Source organism: Podarcis filfolensis (assembly GCF_964270895.1).
Source record: "Podarcis filfolensis genome assembly, chromosome: 9".
In the NCBI taxonomy this organism is placed as follows: Eukaryota; Metazoa; Chordata; class Lepidosauria; order Squamata; family Lacertidae; genus Podarcis; species Podarcis filfolensis.
The window spans coordinates 43,816,710-43,828,191 of record NC_139610.1 but is presented as its reverse complement, the minus strand read 5'-3'; the positions used below and the strand labels follow the sequence as shown (position 1 = coordinate 43,828,191).

The window sequence follows — 11,482 nt, the reverse complement described above, 5'->3', positions numbered from 1 at the left end:
GTGCTAACTCCTGATGGGCAACTTCAGGGCTCCTTACCCCTTGTGTGATTTGGACCAGACAGCATTTTAAATAGAGCACATCTGCAAACAGAGCACTATACTATGTAAAACAGGACACATGGCTGCCCTATACATATGTGTGGAATATCATTAGCAGGTTGAAATTGGCTTTTTGTCCTAGGCTCCCATTTCTGCCTCAGTGTTATTTGCATCTATAAAACATCATCACCTGTAATGTACAGCATATCTTTAAAAGACTGAGCAAACAATAACATGGCTTTTATTTTAAAAATGGGTGACATGACATGGGTTGTGTGAAAAGGAGAAATAGGCTCAATACATGAAAAGGTATTTCTACAATTTTCCAACAGAGTTCAGCTGACCTATTACAATCTGAATCCTCTGCAAAGGGTCTTCAAGAGATATTTTGAAAGTTGTGCTCCACATGAATATGAATATATATATATATATATATGCAATGTGTTCTTGGGGTTCAAGGCTGCTCTTTGTATCCCCCCACCCCTTAACTTTGTGGGAGAATGGATTTGTCCCAGCCTGAAAATAAAAGAACTTCTAGCCTTCAAGGGAGTTGATAACTCTTTATTATAAGAATGAAACATTGTAACAAGATGTTAGATCAGTTATTGAAACTAACATTTGGATAAGGTTTCACTTGATTTGATTTTTGTACCATAACAATTGATTGTGGGGGTGGGGGTGGGGGGCAAAACCCATGGAAAATGGCATCCCTTAGTTTTTATACACTCTTGTGGTTAGAATAATGAATGTCAGACACAAACAGTGCCAGGTGCATATATGTAGGAAAACATGCTTGCCATGGGAGTACAAAAATAAAATTTATTTGTTAAATTACACATAAATATAAGGTACAAATGTATTTTTAAAATACAGTTAAAGATAATCACACTTGCATTGTGTACATATGAAAATACAGTATTTTAATATTCAACATACACAGACACATTTATGATAAATGTAACTAATTGGCAATGCCAGTTCTTTTCATTCTGGGTTCCCATCTCTGTTTTCCATAAATATGGAAAATTAATATGCTATGAAACAAAACTCTCTAGTTCTGTCGGACATCTTGTAGCAGCTTGTTAATTTCTGCCACCAGCTCGCTAGCATCCATCAGTTCGTGTTTACCGTCACTGAGGTGGTTAAGCACATTGTCAAAGTCATCTTCTTCATAATTCTCTGGGATTTCCTCCATGGCTGGCAGCCATTTAGAAGATGGCTGGGCCCCAGAGTGAGTCCCCAAAGGAACCCCAGTGTTGTTTGCAGGGTTTTGGAAGTGTGTGCTGGCTGCCCAAGCTGCCACCCCTTGTGGATAGCTTACAGTCTTGGCAGGCAAATGTCCTTTCCTGCGCTCTAGTGAGCTGGAGGGATCCATTTCGTTGCATTCCGTGTAGGCATCTAATGAAGGAGGCAAAAGGCGCTGGAAAACACTGTTCATTTCTGACAGCAAGGATGAGGTGCACATGTCACCTGCTTCGTCCTCGCTCTGACTTTCTTTGCCAAAAGTTGAAAAGCTCTTTTTCTTTTCAGTCGTCTCAACGGCTTGAGCATCCTCTTCCAGTACCTGCTGTTGTGGTGGTTGAGTTTGCTGTGGCTGAAATTCCTCCCCAGGAATAAACATATTACTTCTGTAATCAGAAGATGGAGAAGGCAGAGGTGGCATCCAGCACTGGTCAGAATGTCCCAGGACTCTGCATTCCTCTGTGCATAGTCTCATTGCTGTCAGTAAAATGAAAACAAGAAGTTAATATTTATTAAGTTTCCAGGCACTAGTCACAGTGTCACTTTTAACTTTGAAATTTTTTGGGACATGCTTATCCATAGTGTAGTGGTTTGAACAGAAGACATTTAGGCTATGACTTTAGGGATGAGGAACCTGCATGGCCAGAGATGAGCAAGAACTGAATGACCAGAAGTTCTCCATTCCTCCTAGAAACACTTATATGGAAAGAATTCCTATTAAACTAAGGAGGGCTTACATCTAGAGTAAGCATGTACAGGATTGCCCCATCAGTGAATGTGTGTTCAATCCTCTTCCACAACACTTTAACATAACCATCCAGGTATTTAAAGCCTCATGTAAGTGATTGTAATGGGGATATGCTACTGGCCCTCTGTCCTCCATTGTGCCCCCATTGCCTGGTCCAATTCCTCCAAACACTGGAGGATATTTTACCCTGTAGATTCCCACCCCATTTTTGTTGTAAATTGCTTTGGATGTTATGCTATGAAACAGCATATGGATTTGCAAAAAAAAAAAAAAAAGGGGGGAGGAGAAAGCAGAATTAGAAGACTTGACAAAATGATTAATATGTGAATGAGCGTTGTAACATCAACTTTCTGAGTCACTATATTTTAGTGACAGTGAATTTCACAGACTGACTTAAGTTTCTTCCCATTTTAATCAACTTAATAAAGATGGCTAAATAAATGTAGCCTATATACCTTCAAACCCATCCCATGTTCCATGTATGTGATTAAATTTTACACTTGCAATTGTATTCTTTGCACTTAAATATATTTATAATCATCTAGCTTTGTGCTTCCTTATATCAGTTCTTGGAAGAAGTTGAGATGGCTATGGTCAAGTTACTATTGGTGTATTGGTAAGCTGCAAAAATCCTGTATGTTTAGAGAACTGAAATGCTCAAAACATAGACATGTTTGGTAACTGAGTAAAGGTTTACAGCCTAAGATTACACAGATTCCATCCAATTGTTGAAAATCGTTCTCATTTACATTAGTTTGTATTGCAGGACAGCAACAACAAAAAGATTTTAGCATTCTTGTAGTTACTGGGAAATACTTTTGCTCTGAGGTATGTTTGTGGACATTTTGTTTGGCAGAAAGCCCAATACAAATTGTACAACTCCTCCTGCCTCTACATAGTATCAATAATTATATACATGGCTATCCTAACAGTCATCAAAGGACAAACTTAAACTCCTTAATTTAAATGGGCATTCTCTTAGCATGACTATAGTTGGATATCACCTAACGTTTGGTGCATTCATAATTGGTGGACATTCATCTGCAAAAAATAATAATCTGCTGTTATATCAGCATAATGCACATATCTATAGAAGGTTGGGAAACTCCTATGAGTCTGATGGCCTAAATTTGTGTTAGTTGTTTTAGAATTACCTAATAGCAAATGTTTAATGTTTAGAAAATTATTTCTGTCAATTAATACTTTCCATTGTTTAATATCTGAATAACCCAATGAATAATGAGTATATGTTGGCTCTCATTTACCACTACAGAATCAAACAGCTCAAGAAACGTTGTTCTGTGACATTGTATTTAGAAGGGTAAAGATGTATTGGCCCATGAAGATAGGTTGATCTGGAGACAACTTCTTATGAACTACCCATTCATCTAGCACAGTACTCTCTACACTGACCAGGAATAGCTCCCCAGGGTATCAGGCAGCGGTCTTCCCCCATACCTGATCCCTTTTTCAAACTGAAAATACATAGAACTATTGTTCCTCCCATATGAACGCAGCCTAAGAAGCAATGGGACCTGCTTCTATGTATACATGCATACCTCTACCAAAGGCATTATGGACTTTGAAGAAGCAGGAACTCAGGACAAAATGGAGAAATGAGCTAAGAGGAAGGCACATTTGGCAAATCCTCACTGTGATCAACTCCCGCCCAGAAACCTATGTCCCCACTCTGGAAGGATGTGTGGATCCAGAATTGGCCTCCACTTATGGACACACTGTTAAAACCATATTCATGGAAGACAATCTCACTCGGCTATGAGTGATAGCCAAATAAGAAAGAAGACTCATGCATAGAATTTCTCTATAAGACTACAACTCCCATCAGCCTTAGCTAGTGTGGCCAATCATCAGGAATGATGGTGGTTGCAGTCAAACATCTGGAAGGCTACGGATTCCCCATCCCTGCTATAAGAGAAACTGTTCATTAGGTTGCAACATGGTAGACTATTTGGAATTAATGTTGAGAGTACAAGGATAGAAGGGTCCCCTAGTAAGGTTTAAGGATTTTAGATCACTGCACATAGCCAGTTGTGGATGGCATGGTAGGGCAGGGCAGCTGCTACTTAATGGGAAGTAGAGGGGTAAGTCAGTGATGAGGTTGGTGTGGTGCAAATGCCAGTTGTGAGAGTACCAGTTTGTCTCCATTGGTGTGTTTGCATCATGCTGACTTTGATGTAATTGACCAGAGGTCAAGTGGGCTATGCCACCCCACTATGCCATCCACTATGGCACATAACAATAAAAATTCAGTAACAGACACCCAGTGTGAGTTTACAAATGGCAGGCTGGAACACCAATCGCCATTCTAACAACTGTGGTAACTGCATACATATGTGCCTTCCTACTTTTTTCAGAGAACTGGATCTCATATAGCCTTTCCTTTTGAATATATTTCTCTAAAGGCATTTTGAACACAAAATCTGTAGCACCCATGCATTGAATATTGCCATCCTCAAAACTAGATATCAAATTGTCATTCATTTTGTTTTTTAATGCAACCATGAAATTGGCTCCACCCATTATAAAGGGCAAGAGCAACCCACTTTGAGCCAACTCATCGGACTGCAAGTGATACCAGTTGTGGTGTTTGTGGCCATTGAACTTGAACAAGTGTGCAGCACTTTGGGTAAACGAGGTGCCATGCTGCACTTGAGCATAAATTGGGCTATAGGTGCTGCTATGTGAAGAAGGAAACAGGTTTTTTTCAAAGCATGAAAGTTAAAGAGATTGTTTTTCATCATTGTGAAGTTGTCTCAGTGTGACTGGCAGGGAGCACTGTAAATAAACTGTTCAACTTTCATTGCATTCTTACCTGCAGGAATTCTCCCATCTGTAAGGAAAAGGTCACTGAATCCTTCTCCAAGAAGTCTGTCAATTGGAGAATCTCTCCCCAAATCATAATCGCTGTCTCCTGCTTCACTGTCACCACGGCCGCTGTCTTTCAAGCTGAACTTATCCATATCTTGAAGGGCGTACCTGCGATAAAACAGAAGTGACATGTGGATTGAGTTATGCTCTATTGGCTTATGTGCTGGGCACTCTCCTCAGGTAAAACTGCTTTCAACATTGATCTGAGTAAAACCCTCACCTGTAGCTCCTGGAATATTTGTTTCCTCTAAAACTTGGCCTTGGCTGATACTGGCCTTGATGAAGCATTGAGAGAAGTTGAGAGACCTGTAAAGAAAAACACAAAAGACTGATTCCTGAAAAATAATGCCCAAATATCTCCCTAAGAGAAAACATGTGTTAAAAAAATTATTATTATTACTACCACTATTATTAAAACTTCAGCTGTTTAAAAATAATCATTTAGAACCTCTTCATGTTGCAAAGACATAAGACAATACAGCCAAAGTAGAAGACAACTGGTAATATCTAATGACACTTTACCAATACAATTTAGTCCTGCTTTTATTAGCCTGAGGATGCCAAATAATTAAAGACCTGATCTTCAGTCTAGTCAAGCTAAAGTATTTGGATGTGAATGGATTTAGCTCCATTGAAGTTAGTGGGCCTAGAAAATCAGCTTACATTCAAGTGTTTTGAGCTATGGCTCAGGGCCTTAAAACATATTCATTAACAGATTTGCATGCACAGTTGACACAAGCTGTTAAAGCAGCTGCAGTTAGAATTTCGGCACCATTGGTAATATATGCCCTCATTGTTTTGTATCATTTGTATATGTAAATACACTATGGAATGTGTTCGAATAGAGAGGCAAAGAACATGCAAGTTTAGCATACTTTATTAGAAGCATTTGCGGGAAATGTTCCAAATAAAGCTTGAAACCTTGATTAACAACAATAATAATGCCATTAAGAGTAACTCTTTTTTAATGTTTAATTGGCATGGCAGTGTAGCAAGGGGCTGTGTAGCCTTTCACGATTCACATAAAAGTCACACACACACAGAGAGAAACAAACTCAAACACACACAGGGCCATTTTACACATTACATATTTCCAACACAGAAACAAATACAGTGTAACAATCAGTTTCAAAATCATGCACTGTGTGCAAAGATGTACTGTTACTGGGAAGCTGCTGCCAATCGTGGCTTCCCAGTCCATACAGAGAGAGATTGAGAATACAAGTGTGTGCAATTATCATACATCACAGTTGGCACACTGGCTGCAACTGCATTCTGAAATAATGAATCTGTGAAATGGCCATGGGGTGCCTGCTTGCATTTGTGAGTCAGTACTAGTCCATGTAGCACAGTAAGTGAGCTTACCTCAACAGCAGGTGTAGCATGAGTGAGCTCAAGGGAGAAATTCTCAGGTACGTGATTTGATGAGATGGTCACCAGACTGTTTAGAGACTGGTGACTGTGGTGGCTTTGGCGACTGCTCATCTGCCCTCTTTCTAGTGTTGGAGATGATGAAGGTGAAGCTTTATGGTGTGACCTGATTGGCAAAGTACCATTAACAGTAGGCACTAGTGTAATGTCCCCTTTGTGGATCTGTCTTGATGGCCTTTTGGGATGATGCTGGTATGTGGACTCTGCTACACGACAATTATAGGATCTGGTGTCCTTTTTCTCACGATTGCACCTTGTAGCAAAGACAACCATGATAACTAGCAAAACAGCACATATTGCCCCTAAGGATATAATTGTGATCATGGAAACATCTAGAGAAGGTTGGCTAATGTACGTAGCTTCTGTAGCTGAAGGCAGATAAACATATTTAACAACACTGCATTTCAGAAGTGCTTTGGTACTGAGCTGAGGACTTCCTTTGTCCTGAACCACCACTGAAAGTTCCCATTCTGTTGATTTGGCAGATTCAATGCTAGCATTGAGATAGATGTCACATGTCTGTGGGTCCATTATGAAGAGGTGGTCCTCACTACTACTTGCTAATGAACAGCTGAGTTCTGAGTTCATCCCTGAGTCTTTGTCTATGGCTCTTATCCTAGTGACAGGGTAGTTGATTTCAGCTTCTTTGGGGATTGAAATCTTTGCTGTATTGTTGTGCAGTACTGGCTCTATAATCCAAGGGGCATTGTCATTTTCATCAATGATAGTGAGCACAACTGTTGTATTGCTGGCAAGTTGCTGACTCCCTCCATCTCTAGCCTGAACCACAAAGGCAATTTGGTTTACTTCTTCATGATCAAAAGTTCTAAGTGCATAGATGGCTCCATTGGAAGGATCAATGGTCACATAGGTAGTTATGGAGCTTCCCAAAATAAAGCTCTCCAAGATAGTGTATGTCACCTGCCCATTATCTCCTAGATCTGGATCTGTGGCTGTAACAGAGGTGATATATGCACCTGGAGAGTTGTTTTCCAGAATTACAATTTCATATCTATTGGTCTGGAACTGAGGTGGGTTGTCATTTTCATCAATGATCTGGACAGTAAAGTGTTTCACTGTGGAGAGACTTGGGGTCCCCCTGTCTTCTGCTATGACAGTCAAGCTGTATTCAGATCGCTTTTCTCGATCCAGAGTAGTATTTGTTAAGATGAAATAGTTGTTTTCATAGGTCTTTTGGAGTTTAAAGTGACCATGCCCATGGAGCTTGCAAACCACCTCTCCATTCAACCCAGAATCTTTGTCTTGCACTCTCACCAGGGCCACAAATGTCTCTACCGAAGCTTTCTCAGAAATGTAAGCAATTTCCTCCTTCCCAGGAGACATCAGGTTTAAATTGATATCTGGCTTGTTGTCGTTCACGTCCACAACCTTGATGATAATCTTGCAGTGAGCTGGGATAGAATTGGGACCCAGATCTTGAGCCTGGGCATCAATTTCATAGGATTTGGTGGTTTCATAGTCCACTGGCTTGAGGAGGGTCAGCTGCCCCCTCTCAGAGTCCATCTTAAAAGTCTCGATGATCTTGGAAGACACGTGGCTACTGAAAGAATAGACAACTTTCCCATTCGCCCCCTCATCCGGATCAGTCGCGTTGAGGTCGATGAGCAAAGTCCCAACTCGGGAGTTCTCCAACAGCTGGATGATATAGGTCTGCTGCTCGAAAACGGGGCTGTTGTCATTGGAATCGGAAATGCTGATCTTCAGGATGGAAGACCCACTGCGCTGAGGAACCCCGTTGTCCGAGGCGGTCAGCTGGAGCTCGTAGCTCGATTTCAGCTCCCGGTCCAGCTCACTCACTACGATCAGCTCGGCATACTTGGCCCCGTCGGTCCTCGTGCGCACTTCGATGGTGAAGAAGTCGTTGGCCGACAGCGAGTACGTGTACAGGGAATTGTCCCCGACGTCCGGGTCGAAAGCGCTGTCCAGAGGGATCCGGGTGCCCACAGCGGCGCTCTCGGAGATCTCGAGGGGGATGAGAGCTCGGGAGAACTGCGGCGAGTTGTCGTTAATATCCAGCACCTCCACCTCGATGTGGAAAAGCTGGAGGTGCTCGGTGGGCAGCGTGATCACGTCGAACTCGATGGAGCAGTTCAAGTTCTTCTGGCACAGTTGCTCGCGGTCGATCTTGGCGCCGATGCTGATCTCGCCGTTATCCTCGCGGACCTTCAGCAAGGGAGAGTTGCCCCTCTGCATGGCTCGGAAGCGTACGGAGGAAGGGTTGGGCAGCCGGTACAAAACGTCTGCCACGTCTTCCGAGAGCCGCGCGATGACCGAGCCCACCCTCTGCTCCTCGTAGATCCGGTATTTCAAAGTCTTGCCCACGGCGCCTCCCCAGCAAGCCGCCACCGTCGCCAGGGCGAGCAGGGCAGCCAAGTGCGTCTTGCCGGCGCTCAGCCTCGGCATCGCGAAAGCCTTTCCTTCCCCACAAGTTCGCAAAGCGCTTCTCTCAACTTCTGCTCGATGTCTCCGCATGCATTTGCCTTCCCCACCCACGCCCCACGCCCCCAAAAACTGTACCAAAAAAGAGAGAGCAAGAGTCCTTCTGCAACCCAGCACAGTTCCGATATCCTCTCCGAGCTCAGAAAAGTTGCTTACATGCATGCAGATGGTGGCGGGACTCCCTTATACATCCTGGAGGCGAGCCGGCTGGATTGTGCTGCCGCGCTCTAGTCCAGGAGGGTTGGCACATCAGGGCTTTTATTCCTCTTCCTTCTCCTCCTCCTGCCTCTGCAGTTTACTCTCCGCCGAGTGCGTGTGGAGGAAGGAACTGACGCTGGCTCGGCGCTGGGCTCTTTCCCCCGAAGAGATCCTCTTTCCTTTCCCTGCTCGGCTGCCGACTAAGCAGCCTCGATTGCTGACTCCCGTCTAAAAATCTGGGGAACTTCACTCCAACTCAGACAAAGCTTTTTGCCCGGCTGCATGTGTTGAATTGCTTCCAGCCAATCAGCGGGCTTCCAAATCAAAGGACAGTGAAGTCACACACATGCAAAAAAAGAAAAGAGGGGTGGAGGAAGGAGCTGGAGGAAGGAGGGGGGCAGCTCCTTCTCCCTCTCTCCCTCCCCCACCCTACGTTCACTTTCTGTGAGCGTGCCGTTACACCCCACCCCACCCCCAAAAGTAGGCGACTGGCTAAAGAGCTACTTTAAATCAACTTTTTTGTTCTCCTCTTTATGATGGTTTCGACGGGGGTGGGCTTGGTTTTGTTTTCGTTTGGGGTCTTGTTTGTAATTTTAATGAGCGCTTTCAAGAATCCCCTCATGCGCGGACTTCAAAGTTGCTGTAACCAAAGCGAGTCTTTTTTCGAGTAAGTTTTGCGGAGTGAAGAAGTTTGCCCTCCCTCAGCCTTGGTCCCCGCCTCTCTTTTGAGGAATATTAAGATGCTGCTTCTGATTTCCAAGCAATCTTTTCCCCTTTTGTCTTTTCTCTCTCTCCCCCCCCCCCCACACCTTATAATAGCCTTTTTACTTTTAAGCATTTGCTTCCCTTCATCTTAAAGTCAAGAAAATGCTTGCATAGCCTTGTCCTTTCGCTGGCTTCTGATGAAAGTATATATAGCATTTGGCACTGATGTGTGTGTTTGCCTTCCCTGTACTTCCCCAGCCCCACTTACTGTAGCCCTTGTAGTTCTTCAGAAGCTCCCTTTCATCTTCCTTTTAAAAGCACCCTTTCCTTTTAGCATGATGGAGCATGCTAAAGCATTGTGTCCACATGTAAAACACTTTTATCATAAGAAGCTGTGGGGCACACCATAGGTCAAATATGGTAGGGATCCTCTAAAGCAGGGGTGCCCAAATTTTTTTCAAAGAGGGCCAGATTTGAAGAAGTGAACATGCATGAGGGCCATGTTGAGCTTTTTTTTTTTTTTTGCAATTTTACCCCTAAGTTTTTGAGCTTTTACCCCAAGACATATACTGTCATGGGGGCCAGATTAAATCGACCAGCGGGCTTTGGCCATGCCTGCTCTAAAGGGTGATGGTTGTGATCTACCAATGGCAGTGCTCTCATTAAGTTTAACAGAACACAATTTCACACATTGCTGTGCTCTGTCATTTATGGTCAAAGCAGTTGGTTGGTTGTTGTTGTTGTTAACATTTCTATTTTGCCCGCCATTCAAGGATCACAAAGTGATTGACAATATAAAAACGCAAAAATATATAGCATAGTAACAAACTATGATACTTTCTGCTGCAATGAAACTCCCCCCATGCCAGCATTTTCCAATCTGTTCCAGAAGATCAGAGGAGCCCCCAAAACAGCTTTAAGGGGCGCTGGAACACACAGCAGGGGTGGGTGGGGCAAAAGAGGGAGGGGAAGGTGCATTGCATGAATAGAAGCCGTTCCACGAATGTGATGACTTCACTAAAGACAAACCCATGTGTTTGGCAGAAACCTCCTGATAAGGAGGACTTTAAACTGAGTCCTGTATGGGCGGTTAATGAAATACTAGAAGATAGCATGACATCATCTGCTGGAGATTGGAATATGAGTGAAACTAGGATGCCAATGCAAGTAAATTCTAACGTGTAATTAAACAATAGAAAGTTGGTGATACAGCCCAAGGTTTCTGATGTCTCTACACCAGTGTATGGGAGATAAATACAATGGGCTTCAAATTTTAGCAGGAAAGCAAATATGGTTTGATTGTCATTACTGAAAGCTTGTTGACTGCAACTCATAGCTGGATGTAGGGCTTAGCATGAGATATTAATAATAATAAAAATGGTTTGCAAGCCATGCTCCGAGAAAGGGGAAGAACAAGGAAATGGTAGGTCCACTGCAAAGAGAAGATGGAGAATGAAAGTGTGTGACAAAGAGAAGGTGGAGCTGTTCAACTTTCACTTTGCCTTAAGGCTCATCCATAGTTCCTTTTCTGCCATATTTCTAAGCACAGATCCACGATTTCCAGGACTGTGTCCAAGTGTTTTGTTTTGTTTTATTCTGCCACTTTGTCTGGGAAAACCCACTCTTTTTTTGCTAATTGGAGCCAACAGCAATTGGGTTTTCTGCAGATTGCCTTGTTCTCTGATTCAGTGGTAAAATGCAGGTTTTCCAAGGGAAAGCGGTGGGGGAAGAAAAAAAATATTTGTTCAGATATGGACCTGGTAACCCTGT

At 43.0% G+C, this 11,482-nt stretch overlaps 1 protein-coding gene across 1 annotated transcript; it reads right to left on the bottom strand.

Moving 5' to 3' along the window:
• Positions 1 to 579: 579 nt before the first annotated feature.
• Positions 580 to 9,293, bottom strand: PCDH18 (protocadherin 18). The gene is made up of 4 exons (XM_083572142.1): positions 6,284 to 9,293; positions 5,139 to 5,224; positions 4,863 to 5,026; positions 580 to 1,758 (listed from the first exon to the last, which is right to left on the bottom strand). The coding sequence occupies exons 1-4, from the start codon at positions 8,969 to 8,971 to the stop codon at positions 1,091 to 1,093; spliced, it is 3,606 nt and encodes a 1,201-aa protein (XP_083428268.1). The 5' UTR covers positions 8,972 to 9,293; the 3' UTR covers positions 580 to 1,090.
• Between the last annotated feature and the right edge of the window lie 2,189 nt (positions 9,294 to 11,482).

Bases quoted from the DNA above. Each gene is read 5' to 3' on its own strand.
- PCDH18 (XM_083572142.1), bottom strand. From the start codon at position 8,971: ATGCATGTAAGCAACTTTTCTGAGCTCGGAGAGGATATCGGAACTGTG. The intron at 5,027-5,138 runs GTGAGGGTTTTA...GTTTTATCGCAG, and splicing joins AAATATTCCAGGAGCTACAG to GTACGCCCTTCAAGATATGG. The intron at 1,759-4,862 runs GTAAGAATGCAA...TTTTACTGACAG, and splicing joins AGATGGGAGAATTCCTGCAG to CAATGAGACTATGCACAGAG.